Source organism: Dendrobium catenatum, unplaced genomic scaffold (assembly GCF_001605985.2).
Source record: "Dendrobium catenatum unplaced genomic scaffold, ASM160598v2 fragScaff_scaffold_1638, whole genome shotgun sequence".
Classification (NCBI taxonomy): domain Eukaryota; kingdom Viridiplantae; phylum Streptophyta; class Magnoliopsida; order Asparagales; family Orchidaceae; genus Dendrobium; species Dendrobium catenatum.
In genome coordinates this window covers 1,556,977-1,576,862 of record NW_021320100.1, presented here as the reverse complement: position 1 = coordinate 1,576,862, position 19,886 = coordinate 1,556,977, and the positions used below count along the sequence as shown (strand labels likewise).

General features: G+C 34.0%; 1 protein-coding gene across 7 annotated transcripts in view; it reads right to left on the bottom strand.

Annotated features, from left to right (window-relative positions):
• The window catches only part of LOC110113260 (kinesin-like protein KIN-UA), an 85,662-nt gene that overhangs the window by 2,232 nt on the left and 63,544 nt on the right, over positions 1-19,886 (bottom strand). For 6 of the 7 annotated variants that reach the window (XM_020845779.2, XM_028701071.1, XM_028701070.1 and 3 more), the window contains 3 exons: positions 17,754-17,879; positions 7,774-7,899; positions 3,024-3,167 (listed from right to left, as the gene is read on the bottom strand). In XM_020845779.2, the coding sequence (XP_020701438.1) occupies positions 3,024-3,167; positions 7,774-7,899; positions 17,754-17,879 (396 nt within the window). Of the gene's footprint in view, positions 1-3,023; positions 3,168-7,773; positions 7,900-17,728; positions 17,880-19,886 lie in introns of those variants that run through there. The other variant, XM_020845795.2, reaches the window with a different exon arrangement.

Sequence of the window (19,886 nt, the reverse complement as noted above, 5' to 3'; positions counted from 1 at the left end):
AAAAGTTAGTATGTCTATATAAAGATTTTTCTAGTTGAAAATATTTTGGAAAGAAGCTCAATTCTTTACATATGGCATACACAGTCTCTTTATGGAAATATTATAACATATATATTGCTATAAAAATATGTAACAGTAAAAGGCAATTATGAATATGAAAATATGAAGTCTACAGAATATCAAATTAAAAAAGTTGACAATTAAATGATATGATACCTGCTTTGCAGGTGGGATAAAATGGACCATAGATATGATACCAGCATAGCAGGTAAGACAAAAATGACCCCTAAAGAGTCAAAAGGGACCAATATATAGTTCAATGACGATAATGACAGGTTTACCTCGAATCCATTGAACATTCTTATGAAAGTTTATCAAATTATTTAGAAGACTAATATTGATATTCTATACAGACTTCAAAAGAATTAAAAGTTAATCATAAATATAATTTTATGATGTTTTGCAAATAATGATAAGTTTATTCAATTATAATTTCAATATTGTGATTTCTTATAATATTGCATTTAAACTGTTATTTAATTTGCATAACTTTATGTGCCTCATAACTCACCAGTTATTTTATACTGGTTGTTGTTAAAGGAAAAGGTAAAGAGAAAGTGAAAACCGATTAGGCACGTGTTGGAAATTTTAGGTTTTGTGTTTAGAATTGTTTGTGATGTCTTCTTATAAGGTATGTAAGCTGTGAAATGTGATAAAATATTATGATTTTCTTAGTGGCTCTGTGAATATTGTTGTGAAATAATTGGAATTATTAGATGCTTCCGTTCATTCATTAGATATAATTGTATGTGGATGTTTTATGCAACTATTCAAATGATATAAAAGTATCATATGTTGAGAATGAATGTTATGTTATTCTGTGGCACTCTATGTTACTAGTAATAGGTATCGTGGGGTGTTACAAAAACTATTGCTTAGTGTCAAGAACTTTGCACTTGAACCATAAACTCTCTCAACAGAGCCAAGCACGAATTTTTATAGCCCACAGATAAGCTTAATTTCTTATGAGCAAACCTGCGGGAGTCAAATCAAAGCATGAAAAAGTGGAGCCAAACTCATCTTTTAACTTTTTTTACCTATTATCATACATGATGAATTTATGATATTTATTTTTTCCTATAGGATCACACAACCCCAATATTGCTAAATCGGTATAAAAAATTTGAGGATTTATTTTTTTGATATGTATATATATTTTTTCTCGGAACTATTGAATCTACACTTCCACTGAATGCCCTATTTTACCGTCGACTAGCACAATGGATGAGGATCCAACAATGATTCAGTAAATGAAATAAAAGGTCAAATGAAACACATCCAAGTATCAAATGCAAATTTGTCTTTTGACAATTAACATAACAATTAATGACAACGCCTTAGCACGGGATATAAAATAAATAATGCATAACAATGCCACTAAGTATTATGAATAAAAACCATTTAAAAAAATAAACAAAACATGACTAAACTGAAAAATAATAACAAATGACTAATATCATAAAGCATATGCTCCGTATTGCATCAGATATAAGTAATAAAAACATTAGTCCTATCAGCATCTTTAAAATGTTCTAAATGTACAAAATACTTAATAAACCTGAAGGTACAACTTTAAATATTAATAAAGCCAAAATATGTTTCTGCTATATTTTTTAGTTTTTTAAAAATATTTTCAAATTATAATCATTATGCGCATCTTTCACAAAAAAAAAAAACTATTTGATCGCTGCAATGTTACAAAACTAGGAATGTGTCAGAATAATCATAGAAACCTAAAACAAAAAATAATATAGATTTTCAACAATGATCTGAGCTCTCTTGAAAAATTACATAAATATAAAATGCTTACAAAAAACTTTAACCAACTTATACTAAAAATGAATGGAGGTTAGATTAGAAATTACTCAAATTAGTATTACGACCCCGATAGAATACAACAAACGACTCATAAGCTCAATAGCCTTACTATTCAGTGAAAAAATGTTCTTGCATGTAACAAAATCTATTCAACCTTCACAAAGATTTTAAAAACAATTTCGTGAGTCAGATATGAGGCTAACACGACACGTCTCCAACATGCTCCAAAAATTGTCCAACTTGATAAATCATATTTGGCATATTTTCTTCAAAAATTAGGTCAAATATGCCCAAGAAATGACGGACACAGCCAAGAAACACAAGTAGGACATGCATAAGTTGTTCCTAGTTGAATAAACATTTTCTTTAGGTTGGATGATCAATGTGGGTGTCCTAATGTCAAAGTTTATTGGGTCCAATGAATGTTACATCAATCTATTCATATTTTGTATTGATAATTTAAAATTCTACACATTTTTTTAGTATTTAGTATTTTATTTAGACATTACAATGATATAATAATGTCTACTAGCTAATGCTAATGTTGGTGTATTATTGAGAATTATGTGCACTTGATGAAATACTAAAATATAATTGTATTTGAACCAACATTCATTTTTCTTTTGTTGATCCTTAAGACTTTTAAGTTATAAATATGGGATTCTACTTCATTGTGTCATGTTTTTTTCTAGAACGCATTGATCATAAAATATTTTTCATTTTCTATTAATATATTATATGAAAATTGTTTCTATTGCATGCCATGTCATAATTTTTATGGTTATTTTGTGTCCACATGTATGAAGTTGTATTATTTCCATATCCAACATTGGTGTTTATGCTTCGTATACGTAGAAATAAGTCACTTGCATATCCGACAAATATGTTAATTTTAAAATATTCATAAGAAAAATGTTATTGTGAAATATTTTTGCTAAGCAACCACTGCAGATTGACTATAGGAGCACAGATCAACCACCAGTTGCAGCAAAGAAACAGTCAAGGAATTTTCAGAAAGTTTTAGTTACAGTATCCAGCACAACGAAGATACATATATGAGTTCAAATAAAAATAGGTACATCAACTAGAGGGATTGGTGTAATCATACTGTAAAAAAGATTCGACAAGATGAAAGAGAGACTAACCTTGATTAATACTGCGAGATTCACATTTTGCAAAGTTTGCAATTCCTCGAGCAACTTGAGATATGACATTGTTATGCCTAGATCTGACCATAGCCAATAGTGCTTTAATGCCACCATCTTCTTTCAGCAACATGTGTAACCTTTCTGTAAATAGAAAACATAAAAGAAATAAAACATTTTAATACAGTTCTTTATTTTTTCATATATTGTAAATTTTAGTTCCAAGTCTGAATTAACCTTTACGAAGATAGAAAATTTATGGAATTTTTAGTTCTCACTAATAAACGAACTACAACATCAAGCATGCTTTTGCATCTTCTAATTTTAGTTCATAAAAATGAATAAATATCAAGTAAATAACTGATAAAAATTTAGGCAGCTACTGAAACAATTATGTTGATGACAAGCTTTTACTATGTTGTCTGAAATAAAATCATTACATTCACACGTTGAACTACAAGCTATATAAGTCATTCTGATGTAGAACGGGTATGGGCCTGAAACTTCAGGGCAGCGATTTGAAGACCTTCCGGAGGTCGGTTAGTCACTTCTTGTGGTTGACGTCCTCTAGGACAGTCACTAGAAACCCAAGACAACAGTTTGAACCTTTGAAAATTTCTGGAAAGCAAATTGGGCTGTTCCGACGAGCTGGATAGCAATGTAATTGGCAACAAAGTTCTGGACAGCAAGATTATTTGTTGTAAAGAGAAATTCTGGACAGCTCCTGAAGGGGCTTAGGGCAGGGGGCGGCTGGATTCCTTGTACTGGGAGCTCCGGACAGTAGATCTCTTTGCCCAGAAAATCTAGACTGCACCTTGTAGATTAGCAGGTAGTGGAGAGAAGAGTTCTGGATCGAGAGATGTGGGTGTTTAGGGCTTGGGAAACTATAGAGGGGACGATGGCTTGAATGGGGTCTAGGGCAAAGGGAGGGAGAATTCAAAGCTTGACTAATCAAGATACTTAAATGAGGGAAGAATATTTATTCATAGTCTACGTGAATTTCAAATAGCTTTGATTCAAATAACCTTCCTAAAATAGACCGTGGCAGATTAGGAAAAATATTTCAATTCAAACATAAAGAATTTAGATTTCCAGAACTTTCATATTGAGGTTAAACCCAATAAGGAAAGTAATGCCCAAGCAATTAAGGTGATTGGGGACATAAATCTGAAAATTAATTTCAGATTTATGTTGATTGAGAACCTCTCCTAAATTAGAGGGGACTCATTTAAGAGAGGATTTAAATTCAAATCTTTGAATTTTGAATTTTAAATCTCCTCATAAATTGGTGGGCTAAATTAGGAAAGATTTTATGATGGAATTGAATTCAGATTTTGGGAGCTATGGGGGGAAAGGGGGCCGGTGATTGTGGTGGTGCCTAGGGGACGACGGGTGGGGAAGTTTGGGTGCCGGCGGGTGGGGAATTTGGGGAGGTGGAGCCGACGGGTGTAGGGAGATGGGGAAGGGAAAAACAAATGCCAGGAGAAATAAGAGAAAAAAAATGGAAAATATAGGGAGCTACAAACCTTAAGTATTTCATCCTCAAGAACTCACAAAGAGATCTTGTGAATCTCGGAACTCACAAAGAGATCATTTCCTTCTCAAGAACTCACAAAGAGATCTTGGGAACGTCGGAACTCACAAAGAGATCCTTCCTCCTCAAGAACTCACAAAGAGATCTTGGGAATCTTGGACATTCAATATGCTCAAGAAGACAAAAAGGTGTGCATGCAAAAGTTTTCTAAGCACATGTACCGTATAAAAACCATAATTGGTTTTCAAAAACTTAAGCAGAAGAAAAAGTTCCTACAAATAAATTAACTGCCACAAATGATTTATCCATCTATTATCAGTCTGCCTAACATATTCAATCTGCTGAATTTTATAAGGCTATACCATCACCGAGTAACACAATTAAAAACAATAAAATTTTATTTTCCTTACAACTATGTACCTGAATGCTAGCACTTTTAATTAATCCGGACACCAATCCAAAATCAAGATTCAAGCTATCACCTCAGTGTGTAACAAAACCCTCACTCTTGCTCTGCATCCACTCTCATGGTTCGATGCTCACAGAAATGGTGTAATACCCAATTTTTGCCTAAGGTAAAGTGCCAAATTGCCCCAATTCAATCATACACCAAATAGCAATGTTCACAAAACTTCTCAAAAAGAACTCCATTGTATTATACTCATCAAATGTATCAACTGGTATAGAAAAGCATATGTCGAATTGCAAAAGAGCAGAAGTTATGAAATTAATTCCATTTGGAATTACTTTCCCAACATTTTAATTCAATTCACTGTTCACTCATAAATATCTTGTAGCAGGGTTCTCAAATTTCAGCATAGGCACTTAATGGGCAGGCATTGACAGGTTCAGAGGGTAATTAGGTAAAAAAACTGCTTCACTTGAGATCATTTAGGCTTCGTTTGGGACATCTTTCGTTATGCATCTTAAAACGTCTTTTTAGTACCAATTTTTTTAATTTTTTACAAGAAAGTTGCTTGAAAGAAAATCGTCCCAAACGAAGCCTTAATCTTTCCCTGCTGCCAAACTCCTCACATTTCCCTACACAGGCTGGAGCTCGGGCAAGGAGGCTGGGAGAACTGGCGTCGGGAGTTGGACAAGGGTATAGGAGAAATAAGATAGGATGATATTAAGGAAGAAGAGAAACCGAAAGAGAAAAAATATAAGACAATTTAGTATTTTGTGTATATACTTCTTTTGGATGAAGTTTCTAGTGTATCCAATTTTTATTTAGGCTTCAAGCAATATACAAGGAGGGGAAATTTTTGAAAACTTAAACTGTGTATAAGGAAAGGGAATCTAGAGGTTAAGTCATACTGGAATAAATTAGGCTATATGTATATTGTTCGGTAAGAAATTTATATGAATTGTCAAATTAAGGAATTTGGGTATCCGAATTGAAGTGGCAAATGATTGCGGTGATAAGATCAGCAAATTTTCTAATTTAGGTCACAACTTTTAGACCTATGAATGTACGGTTGCCTTGGAATTAAAGTGTGATATGTAACATAAATTTTCTTCCTATTGTAAATGTGCGCTCACAATTTAGTCATACATGAATAATCATATTTTGTTATTATATATTTTGAAATAAAAAACATTTGATATGTACAGTCTTTTTTTATACATGTATGATATTTCCTGCTTATTTTAAATCAAAATATGATTTGCATTATAGTTATAAAGTATCAATGAAATGTTTGGAATGCTTCCGCTTGTTGATAAATGTTTTGATGTCTTTCATGAACATTCTATGCGGATTTGATGAATTATAAAAAATATAAGATGAATTATATGAATTCCTCTGTTGCGACCAACGTCGATTGGTAAAGTTCAATGTGGGGCATAACACATTGGGTGCCCATGCATCCTCATTCAAAATTCCTCCTAATGCAACAAACTTGGCACGCTCATTCAACACTATTGCACCCTACTCTTGTCTATGGGGCATGTTTGGGTCTTTCTCGCCTCGTGCTCAGGAGCAGTGCTCAGTCGTTGATTCAACGGACCTTCTTTATCTCTGTCCTGCTTAAGACTTCAACCATAATGTACAAAAATTCATGAACAATTTTCTCCGTTTTAAGTAACTTATCCATTTCCTCCCCAAAAAATATTTTACACTTGTTTCTACATCCTTATCAGCCATTATAAGCATGAATTCACTCCCCTCAATCCTTACCCATTCTCCTCCCACCCATATCTTTACTTTGATTTCCAAATCAGAATGCATTATTTAAGACTGTTCCGCTAGTAGAAGCTTCAGGTAGGCTGAGATTTATGTTTAATCAACTTATTTTGCTCGCATTGAAGAGAAACAGAATTTCAGACAACTATTTCACGTTTGCATTTGACCACTGATATTTCACATTTGCAGTCGAACACTGATATTGTCAAATATTGACTTCATGAAAAAATACATTAGAATTTCGGCTCAAAAGTTACATGATTACTAAGATAATTACCTATTGATTAAAATGCAATTTCAGTTATTTCTATGAAGAAAAACTTCTCATCCTTGTTTAAATGATATTAAGTAGCACTTTTTATGCTATGTAAACATGGTTAGTTAGTTAGGACTACATGTACACCGATTATAAAATTCCTTCTTTCTGATACATCGCCCACCTTTATCTAATGCATCCTCCAACTAGCTGCCCGAATTGAATCGCATAAGGAATTTCAAACAACCCTACTCTCATCTCAAACTGATTTGCTCTACTTATAGTAGTGTTTATCTCAGGCACCTCAAATTTTACCAAAACCTTCAAGGATTGATTGAAACAGTAGTTTTTTTTAACTAAGATATTCGCAGAGAGTCCCTTCTGCAACCAACATACTTCCATATCACTGTAATTTTTCATACAAAAAAACAGCACCATCATTGGAGATTTACATTTTGGTATACTATACTGTTTTACCGTTTAGCATATCATATTATTTGGAGATTTATGACATCTAACAAAATTTGGAATTCACTTCAGCAGAGAATACTGACAAAAAAATTAGTATTTCCTGCACATGATGACATTATTTTAACATCCAAGTTTCTTTACAGAAAAGATGTTCATTTATTATTCATAATCACCATCATTGGCCTTATCTTAGTTATTCAAAGAAAATTTTGTCTATACTTGCATTAATTATTTCTTGACAAAAATCTATTACTAATATACTGCACTTGTAAAAGATATATTATGTGCAATATCTATCTTTTACCATTTCCGCATAAATTTGCTATTGCTCCAGCAACCATCCGAAGTGTTTGTGGATCATCAGACTGAGAGGCCATATTTGTTAAAAGACGAGCTCCCCCTTTACAAATAATCAGATCTTGATTAAGCCCTGCAAAGCAAACAAAATATACATGAAAAATCAACAATATATCTAATGAAATGATGTACTACAGGCCAAAACAATGAAACTAAGGATTAAGAACATTGTTATAAGGGAAACTACAAGGTGTTCTAGATTTAAAACGAAATTGCAACTAATTTATAGATACTAAATATACAAGCAATAGGATTAGGTCAAAAAAAAAAAAACATATCCAACTGCATAGGAAAGCTTATAAAAAGTTAAAAAAACAACGCTGAAAGCATAAATATCACCAATAAAGCCTAAAATCAGTTTAGTTTACCACTTCAAAAATGACAAATAACTCAAAACTGACCTAGAAGCTGGTTTTCGTTTTTTTAATAACGTATGCCCCTGCCTTTGCAAGAAGATAACGCCTCTACTACAGTATTTTTTTTTATTTGCAATAAAATCAAGGAGCAATTGGTTAAAGAGTTAATCTAACATTTAAAAAAATATCCTTACTCAAAAGAGGCGCCAATTTGGTGTTATTAGCAAAGTTAAAATCCATGATTTCTTCAGTAAGTCTGCAAAAAGTGTAAAGCAAAGAGAAAAGGAATTTCTTTTTTTTTTTAATAAATCCAACGAAATATGAAGTACAAGATCGAAAAAGTTATCCCAAAGTTGGTGCAAAGCCCCAACTGAACTAAGGAAAAGTTGTTGTAAATAAGTCCACCAAAGCATCAAGTATTGGACCGACAACTCTCCACTAATGACTTAATATAAGCCCCAGGGACTGGGACCGACATGCATTCTTCACTATTATGCTGAAACAGAAAGCATAGGATAAAAGGTATGCACATTTTCTAATAATTCAATGTAGAGAATTCAGGTTAATACCTACATTAAGCCCACCACACAAAGCATAGAACAAAATAAATCCCAAATCTCAAAAAAAGCTAAAAATAGACCTTCACCAGGTCAGCCAAAGTATAAAACATAGACAAAGGAAATACTCATCTTACTTGATAAGTCAACAAAGACAATATGCGTCAATTCCTTCATCCATCCCATTAAAAAAGAAAGGTATGACAGAAGGAAATTCAAATTGCAAAATTAAAAAAAAAAATGAATGATGTTATCATCATCACTAAGTCCATCAAGCATAAAACATCAACTCTTGACAACCTTTATAAGCTTAACAAACTATCATAGCCAAAACAAAAGAAATTCAATCTCTGCACCCAACCCTTAGAGTCAGACTCATTTCTATTCAAAGGGAATCACCAGGGTAAAACAAATTTTCAAGACAAGATGCAACATTAACTAATACATAATTTTTGAAAGAGCACAAGCTAAAATGCAATTCACTTCTTACACTGACATTCGTGAATACTTCTTAAGGTCAGCAAAGAACTCAAAGCATAACAGCCAAGCACACTTTTGAAGAGCAGCAAAGTCAAACTCTTAGCGTCCATCCAAAATAGGCATTTAAAGATCCACATAATCAACCAATATGAATCATGCATGGTCTATACAAGCCATGCGTCAAATTTGTTGGAGAGCATTTATTGACCTAAATATGTATCTCACGACCGATTCGATCAAATATGATGAGAATGGTGGTCAACTAATACGACGTTGGAAGAATTTGGTTTGAAATGCCTCCAGTGTGATCGAAATCACTTTTACTTTCCCCATTCACCAAAAAAGATTGTGTTAGGAAGAATTATATTAGAGTTATTCTGTAATTATTTGTTTCTATATTAAGATATCTCGTATAAATCTATAAATAAGGAAAAAATCATGGAATAAAACTAAGTTTTTTCCTTCTCAACCCTCTTATTTTCTAACATGGTATCAGAGCCACGATCTGTCGCCATTTCTTGTAAAAGGAAGCCGGCCTTCATTGCCGCTCCTATTGCCGAATCGATGAAGAAAATAGGGCTGCCTTCATTGCCGCTGAAGAGCTTTCCTTTCGGTTCCTTGTGCGTACGCAAGCAAGAGGCGGAGAAAGGACTTCTGTATGACGCCACTAGACGCGTGAAGACTCGCGAAAGAAGCCGAACTATGGAACCAGGAACGGAGGAAGAAAAGAAGGAGAAGAGGAGAGGCGGAGCCTTGCCAACACTGCCAGCCAGAAGCTCACGGACGGACGAAGCCCGCAGAAGCTCACGGAAGACGAAGCTTTGTGGGAGGGACGGTCGGAGAAGCTCGTAGGACGACCGAATCCTTGCGAAACTAGGATCTAGCGGGACCTCTTTAGGCCCCAGCTCACGCGAAAAGAAGCCGAAGCCTCCTATTTACGTGGTCCGACCAGATAGATTCGAACAAGCAATTAGGTAGGCGACCTGATTGCGATTAGGTTCAAAACCTAATCAAAACCAAATTTTTTTAATATAAGCATTTATTGCTGATATAATTAAAACAACCTTCATTGCCGATAAAAGTGCATAAAAATAGGCCTTTAAAAGTAGTCTTTATTACTACTTATTGCAAATGTTTGAAGAAAATTCATCCCAAAGCTGTGATCAAATAGAAGATTCTATGATACGCCACGAACGAGGTGACCTCCAAAGCATACAACCTTCCAATCGCCTAAATGGGAAGAATCACTTAAAGTGGCCTCAATTTATGAAGACCTACTTAAAAGGAAAAGGAAAAATATATCACCTCCTTGGAGGAGGACCAAAAAGAGGAGATCCTAATTTTGAGACATGGGATGAAGCAAACTCCATGATTATGTCATGGTTGTGGAATTCCATGATCCTAATTTCCCCCAAAGTTTTGACCAAATGGAGGGCTCTATAGTGCACCAAGGAACTTGATAACTCTATTTTTTGCGACTAATTACCAAGTTGGGAATGACATATATGCATTCCAAAGCTTGAGGGGGAGTGTTAAAATCCAACCATTAAAACGCAAACAAATCCAATGGCTACAGTGGTCAATCTTTGGGGTGCATGACTGAAGACAGAATACCTTCCATATTCGGGTAGCTGATTTAGGAAGGATTATATTAGAGTAGTTCTGTAATTATTTGTTTATATATTAAGATATCTTGTATAGATTTATAAATAGGGAAAAAATCATGGAATAAAACTAAGCGTTTTCCTTCTCAAACCTCTTATTTTCTAACATAAATGATATGGAAAAAGTAAATGATATGTTTTATATAGTATGCTTGCATGTGCATGTTGACAGATGGAGCACACCCCCTTATAGTACTGGTTGGAGACGCAACATATCCATGCAAGTTAATGGAAAAGTAAAGGAAATGAATATGAAAATGATGTGGAACGATCATGCAAAGTTGAATTACTTAAAGAGTTTGCACGCTTAAATGTTAGAAGCCATAATAATTATATCTTCACAATGAATTTTCTAACGACAAAAGAAAACACTAAGAGCGATAAAATAAGCTTAGGCCGAATCACGTGCGTGAAAGTTAAGATCAGAAAACAATCAAGTTTATCTAACGTTGCATACATGAATGATTTCAACAATAAATCCCTATGCTAACAATAAGATTAGTACTATGAAATGACCATCACACATTTCTACTAAACACTAAGCTTTAGCGGAGAATAATTGACATGATCGTCATAAATCACATTAAAACTATATTTGATGAGTAAACTAAGGATATAAGAGAATTGGAGGGGAGTTTACCCAAATAATCAGAAAATACGTAGTTCCCGCGATTGTAGGAAGACTTGGAGGAAGAGGAGGCTTTCAAGAACCTTCCTGAAGGTGTGTTCAGCGGTCTGGAATGTCCGAACAGTGTTTGAAAACCTTCTAGCGGACTGGACAGCAATAAAACATGTTCCAAATCTGCTAAACAGCAAGTTTCAGGTGCTTGAAATGCGAAACAGCAGCCAAGAGAAGTCTGGATAGCAATGGGTTGAATTCTAGGGCTGGCCAGCTAGTGCGGAACTGCAGAAATCTGCTGGACAGCAGTTTACCAACATGCGGAATTCTGGACAGCAATCTCGTTCAGGAAATACATCAGGTTTTCGTGATCAGTTGGAGGGAATGGAGTGGTGTAAGGGATTAGGAGTTCCCTTGCAGCTCTCTCCTCCTCTAGAATTAATTTTGAGAGCTAGGGCGAGACGTATACGGTTAGAGAAGGGGAGATGAAGTTTTAGTAAATCTGAACTTAATTTCAGATTAGGTGAATTCGGAGGAAAAGAATTTGAATTTTGAATTCAAACTCTCATTGAAAGGAATAAAGTGTGAGGGAGGAATTGTGGGAGATAATGAGGGAGTATTAATAGAGAACAATTAATGAAAATTGGAGAGAGAAAGCATGGGAAAGGGCGGCCGGCGATGTAGAGAAGGATGGGAAAGCGTTTAGGTTCGATGTATGTGGTCCCCATGCAATCAATTTAATTATATGATTAAATCTGAATTAATTCCAGATTTGAGAGATTGAATGGGTTTCCAAAAATAGGATTCATTAATATGGGTTAATTTGAAATTCAAATAAGTTTGAATTCAAATCAACAAGTTTCCATATTAATAGAAAGATATTTTAGGAAAGTAATTAAGGGGGATTTGAATTTTGAAATTCAAAATCCATGAGGGATTTGGAGAGGATTAAATTTGATATTTTGATTTCAAATGCAAAGAGGGTGAGGGGAGATTTTGTGGAGGGATTTAATAGCTTCCAAAATAAGCTATGTAAATTAGGAAAGGAATTACCATATCCAATCTAATTGAAATTCAAATTAGATTGAGACTTATTCAATTTCCTAATTTGGAATTCCAAATAAGGAAAGTATTTGAAATTCGAAATTTGAATTTCAAATAATTCGAATCATTTCCATTTTTGCTTGATTTAATTTAGGAAGGCACTTATGATGGGGGAAATCATCACAATGATGGGGATTTTGGATTGGACCGGCGGCAAGGAGGGGAAAGGGGGAAAATCGAACGGGTGGAGGGGAAGGGGCCTTGGACCGGCAGGTGAAAATGTGGTTTGGTGGTGGTGTTGACACAAGGAGGAGAGATGGTGATGGGCCGTCGGGTGGGGAGGAAGGAGGGGTGCTCGGGTGGTGAAAATTAGGGAAGAAGAAGAAGAGATAGAGGAAAAACCAAGAGCTCACCCGCAGGGGCTGTTGGGTACTTCAATTGAGCCTCTCCTAGGCTTCACCACTATATCTAGAACTCACAAAGAGATCCAAAAGCAAAAGCTGAATTGTTTTTTCATATCAATCATCATCCCAAAAAAACAAAACAACTGGCCTATAAATAGGCCTCATGAAAAGAAAAGAAATAAAAGACTAAAATGCCCTTCGACTACAATACTATATGACCACCCGTATGAGTATAAAGGGAAAAACAACAATATAAAATAAACTAGTACATAAAACATATAAATAAATAACTCAAGATCGTAGCCGTTGATCTCCGATGTCCTCATCAGAAAAAGCAGTACAATCATTGGTACTAAATTAGACTGTGACTCCTGTGATTTATGTATTATTTATGATAAATGAGAAAAATATGAATATATATATATAATTTATGTAAAATATTGAAAGTCTTGATGAAATGATATGATTAAATATAATTATTTTAAGATGTGAAATGAAAAAGGGATCATGCATATTGTTCCAATTGTCTTAAGTTACTGTAATTTAAAACCATGTTTTACTCACTGAGTTGTTGCTTTAGTTGCTCTAACGTTTTCAAGCAAAATTTACTATAATCAAAATGAATAGAAGAGGTGAAAATGTGTACCGTAGATGTGGCGCACCGGAAGAAAGATATTTGAATGATTTGTTTAAAATTTTAGTGGCTCTTTTATTGCATTATTTTTTAAACTCTTATCTATGATCACACATACATCATTTCTAGTACGACACTTATCAGAAAACTAAATTTTAAATCCTAAACAATCAATCTACTTAGCCTTCTCTCAATCCTATTTAATTTCCTGAATGCATTGAATATTTATCTTCTTATAAATCATAATATCAATTTATTCTATTAATTTGCCTGTAAGGGAACCTACATTCCAAGATCTTATCATAATTCTAATTTCATGGACAAACTTCTTTACCCACATCCGTCCATGATGTGGGAACCCTTGTCTATTTAACACTACATTGAGAGCTAGAGCACTGACCCTTGCACTTTTCTCACTATATTCAGGCCATACAACACGTCGTTTCCAGAGACGTTGCAGCATTAACACAATGTATTAAAGGATTCATGTCATGATTATTCCACAAGTTTTATGCTGGCTCTCGACTACTTAACGTAACCCTCCACTTTTCTTATCTAGGACTTGGGACCTGACAATGATATTGTTAATTATGAAAATTCAAAGGAATAAAAAAAACATGATGTGTATTAGAAGCATTGTAGTTAAATAAATGAAAAAACTTTACAAAATTATTGTGTTAAAGTGAATTGTTTTAAGTTTTTAAATCCTTCCCATTTAGAAATTATGATATGCAAAAGGTTTGTAACACATACTTATGTTTGCCGCATGTAGATCGAAAAGGGTTGTCGTAGTGTGTGATATAAATTACGATCACACCCAAAGCCAAGAAATACTCTACTAACTTCAATTCGTTAAATGGGGGAATCATACAGTACACTTGATACAGCAAAAAGCTCTCTGTCAGCAAAGGTCAACTTGAATTTATCTCTTAGACAAACATTTACCCCATAAAAGTTTCATTGGACGACAAAACTCATGGCTGTCCGTAAGGATTATTCAGTCAAGTTGGGTCAACTCTAGATTAAATATATTATGTTACATAACAATCAGAGATAACGGAATCAAAGGATCTTGATCAGATTCATCCTCATACCCCCTTCCAATATGCTATAAGGTAAGCGTGGTGTATTTTCTCAATCTAAAATCAAATTGTTTCTATTATACACTACACATTCACCTTCTAACAACTAACCTAAATCGAAAGTTATCTCTTATCATCAAGAGGAGTAATTAATAATAGGGTGTTGCAACAATAGGAAACTTGAAACCATATCTTAAAGTCCTAGCAAACTAAGGGGTAAATCACTAGACAGTGTCTTATCTGTAACCCCAACAGCCTATAAAAATTTGACCCGGAACACAAAACTCTCTCAACAAAGCCTGGGCATGAATTTTTAAAGCCCAGTTGTTCATTACTAGGGGTAAGAACGATAGATTTGGAATTGAAGAATTTGCTATGATAACCTGGTTGGTGCATTGATGAACCTCCTAAAAACAGTTTTAAGGAGAAGACCATAACAAAAGGTTAATTGATAACTACATAGGAAGATAAATGTAAATTAGGTCTATGTATTATTGTTTATGGTATTATGTTCAACCATGAAAAGCATTGTGGTGTTTTCACCAAGATGTTAGCATTGGTTGAAGATGACGTATTCTGTCGATGCTTATGTGGAAGGTTATCATAGGAGAACCATTGATAGAGCTAAACAACGATACGCTATACAAAGACTCTCCCTAATAATTTCATTATATGACGAATAAGTTTATTTCCTCCATAGTTAGTCATAACCTTAAAAAACTTTCATCTTAAATATTTATACCAAAATACTTCTCCAATCATTTGACTTCCTTAGCCTTCAAATCCTTTGAATAGATTTGCTAATCAAACTACTGTATTATCCACATAACTCTTCAAATCACAATAAGTATAGCATTTGTACTTAAACCCTTAACATAATGTGGCATTTTTAGAGCCAACTCCACATTTTTGGGTCAATATATCATATACTTTATTAATCACAACAGATCTCTTTTGCTTTTAGTGCTTTTGCAATTCTTTTGCATCATTCTTGTTCACTATCCTCACTTAATTTTGTCCACAAGCACCATTATGATAATTACAATCATGATGTTATATAATGCAACAAAATCAGAAAGATTTCCTTTCCAAAAATTCAGTTTTCACTGGAATGTTTGTTTGATATGGGGTTTTTGTTAGTAAATAAGAAACTAAAAGATTTAGATATACGGAAAATAATATTTTGAAGCAATGATCAAACTGCAGACATGAATTCTCATAGGAGTTAATTGGACCAAGAATGAATGTACTGACATTAAAGATATATTTCTAGATCAACTAAATCCATTTTGGAAAGTACCAGGAAGGCATCCATAATGCATGCAGAACTGGTTTCATTTGTGATGAGATCGCCAACTTGTATTTTTTCAAGAAAACTAAAATAATTGGAATGAATTTCTAAACATAAATCTGTAAGTAGAAACCGATAAATGCGTTGAAATTTGTAATAAGCATTGAAAAAGCATTGGGTGATAAGCTTTTGAGAACCATTGGAGGGAAGCCCCAAAAAATTAAAAAAACTTCAACTTTTAAATTTGTAATGAACGCATTGAAACTAAATATGCTAGTCAAGAATACCTTGATTCATGACCATGAAGAAAAGTGCTACTGTGCAAGAATGTGAAGTTAGATGCAACACGAATAACATCAAGCTTTTATCTTACTATGTGAGGTCAACTACATGAATCATTTTTCTCCATTGTGTCCTATTAAGAATAAAATTCTCAATTAAATCTGATAAAAGAATGTCAAAGAACAAGTAGAATGATGATTGTATGATATGCAATTTTGGTGGAAAAGAAGTGCCAAAATCTACATATTTAGGCATCTTGACCTTACAATATATTATAAGACAATTCCAAATCAAACCAAACTATTGGATGCGGCCAATTAAATATGAAAATATCACATTTCTCCAAAATAGTCCCTCAAGTATACATAATTAATATGAAAAAGTACCAAAATTATGATATAAAATTGAACCTTATTTTGCCACTCGACTATATAAAACTGATCTAAATTTAGTCCTTAGGATATTATTTTGGATCAATTTTGCATAATCAATGCATTAATTATTAGAAAAGTGTGATATACTCTAGGATTAAATTGACCACATATCAATAGAAAGTAAAGCTATAAATTGCACAAAGGATTCTAGTTAAAACAAAGAACAAAATTTACTACAGCAACAAAATTAAAGAAAATAAATAAAAGGACAAGTGTTAATTTAAACTAAGACTTCCAAACTTAACCTGACTTGGGAAAATTTTGGAAATCATAAAATTTTGGAAATCAGATGAAGCAAAAATGAAAATATAAAACTGATGTCAAATAAATTACAAAAGGAATCAAAGATAATTTAAAAATGGAAATACCGGAGATTGTGGGTTAATATGGAAAGTAGGTTAAAATAGATTGAGAAGGTTTAGCATAAACAATTAATAGGAAGGAGGTTAAAGGAGCCAATGGTAAAGTGAAATATAATAAAAAAATGAGGTTGGTAAGACTTGAACATACCAAGAAGTTATCAAATCTCATTGCTTATGAAACTTTAAATAGAATTATTAGAGAAGATTATTCAAAAAGCCAACCACAAATAGTAGTTGAAAGTGACAAATTACTAATTAAGAATGCTTGTAGTAATTAAAGCAAGTCAATTGAGCAAGCTTTCATAAAATTCCCTTGAGACCACATTGAAATGTTCACAAATGGATATAAAAGGTAGGAGATAATCAATAGCTCGCATTCTAAAAGTAACAATGCATATGCACTTTGTAAGAGATAATGCCTCTGATACATGACCACCATCATCTGGGTATTGAGTGAGAATATCACCGGTTCAATACGAATGTGAGCGTGTGTTTTTTTTTTTTTTTGAAGAATAAAATATGAATATCAGGTAAATGTCAAATGCAGGAAAAAAATTAATGAAATAAAGGCTATGAGAGCTAGAAATTTATGATCGAAAATTCTTGACTTGGGAAAGATTGCGGCTAAAACTAGCTCATAAAAGTTAAATTATATTCAGAAAGAAATCTCCAAATTAGTAGAAAAGCCAATACGGATTATATCTTGTCCATCTGTTACCATTCATTGCCAGATTAGCAATAGCACCAGCTGTGAGTCGCTGAATTGTCTCGTCTTTAGATGACTCAAGAAGCAAGAGAAGAGCATCTAACCCTCCTTCTTCAACAATCCTTTGCTGGTTTAAATCTGTAAATCAGAAAATGTGTCTATTAATGAAATGAAACAGAACATTTAAGTTTACTTCAATTTGAATAGTTATATTCAAGTACTATATTAGGAAAATTAACATGGACCGCTCATTTCCAGCAGCATGAAACGGATGGCTCTTTGTGGAATGCAAGGGTTTCATATTGTCAGAACCATAAACAAGAATTTAAAGAATATATGCAATTTTCAGGCTAGGCTTTGGCAATAGATAACCCATAACACTTGTTGAAAGCCAAAACTATGTAGAAAATACTGTCTGAAAATTGGTGAAAGAATTTAACCAAAGTCGAAGGGATAAAACATAACTGGAAAAGCAATAATATTTAACATCAAATATAAAAACATTTGAATGCAGATAACCCAAAATAAATATGAAAGAATAACTAGATATGCAAACTGGTGGTAGGAAGAGTTACAACAAAACTTCATTACCAACAATACCATTGGAAGAATAAAAAATAATAATAATAAAAAAACTGCAATCTGCCGAGTGGGAATTAAAGACTTGGAGCAGAGATCAAGGGCACTAGCCTTGCTTGTTGTATGCCAACCATATTCACACTAAGGTAGTGTATTTGATGGGGACATCAGATCGTGGAAAGTCTATCAGAGACGTGGTTGTTGATCTACGGCCACGATTGAGTCATTATATTTCTGAGTTGTTTTATGTATTTTCTTATTTATGATGTCATATTGTATTTGCTTTCTTATAAAAGGGTACAACAAGAAACTAATAAAGCAAATACAATATGACATCATAAATAAGAAAATACATAAAACAACTTAGAAATACAATGACTCAATCGTGGCGGTAGATCGACGGCAACGTCTCTGATAGACTTTCCACGATCTGTTGTCCCCATCATTCTCCCGGGGTGGGAGAAAGCTCGACTCCGTCGAGTAAGCGTCTTTAGTACTCTCGTAGATCTCTAATACATCGGGGTCAATCTGTTGCAGCTCCTTGCGATCCAACAACGTATCCTCTGATTCGTGCTTTCCTTTCCACCTGATCAAGTACCTCCTTCGTCCACCTTCCCTTGTGGAGATGATATCATCACTCAGGATCGAGTCCACTTTTTCTTCCATGGGTGATTTAGGTATATTTGGTAGTGGAGGTAGGTTTGGGTTCTCACAAGGAGGGGTCACACAAGGATGCTGTATGAGTGGATTTGGTGGGTTAAAATCAAGGCCTTCATATGCAACTAAATATTCTATGTTAAAGGAGGGATTGATGTTGAATATTGCAAGCAAATATACTACATAAGCATTACCATTGATTTTCTTAAGTATTTTGAATGGTCCAGCGTTCTTAGCATGCAGCTTCTTAACTGTTCCCTGCAGGAATCATTCCAAACGAATCCGCACCATTTTTGGAATTACCAACCTCAAAAGTTTTAAATTTTCGTTTCAAATCAGCATATAGTTTGTAATCATTATTGCTCTTTTCAATTTGTCATGCAATTTTTTTATGAAGTTCATGCAAATATGATGCAAATGATGATGCAGACTCATAAATTCTATACCTAGAACACATGGGTATAAGGACTAGCGGCTGTCTACGTTTGAACCCGTATACAATGTCAGAATGACTTAGGCCAATGGTTCGGTTTATAGAATTACTATAAGCAAACTCAGCATTAGGCAAAATGGAATCCCAGTCCTTAATTTGCTCTACAACCAAAGATCGCAACAAGTTACCCAAACTCCTATTAACTACCTCGGTCTGACCATCAGTCTGTGGGTGAAAGGCAGTGGAAAATTGCAATTTAGTGGCCATTTTCATCCAAGGGGTTTTCCAAAAATAGCAAGTGAATTTCACATCCCAATCTGAAACGATGGTTTTGGGTAAGCCACGTAAACGGACGACCTCGTTGAAATAGAGTTTGGCAATGTGAGATGCGTCGGGCGTTTTGGAGCAAGGTAAGAAATGAGCCATTTTAGAAAATAGATCTACAACAATACAAATGGCGTCATTCCTTCGGATAG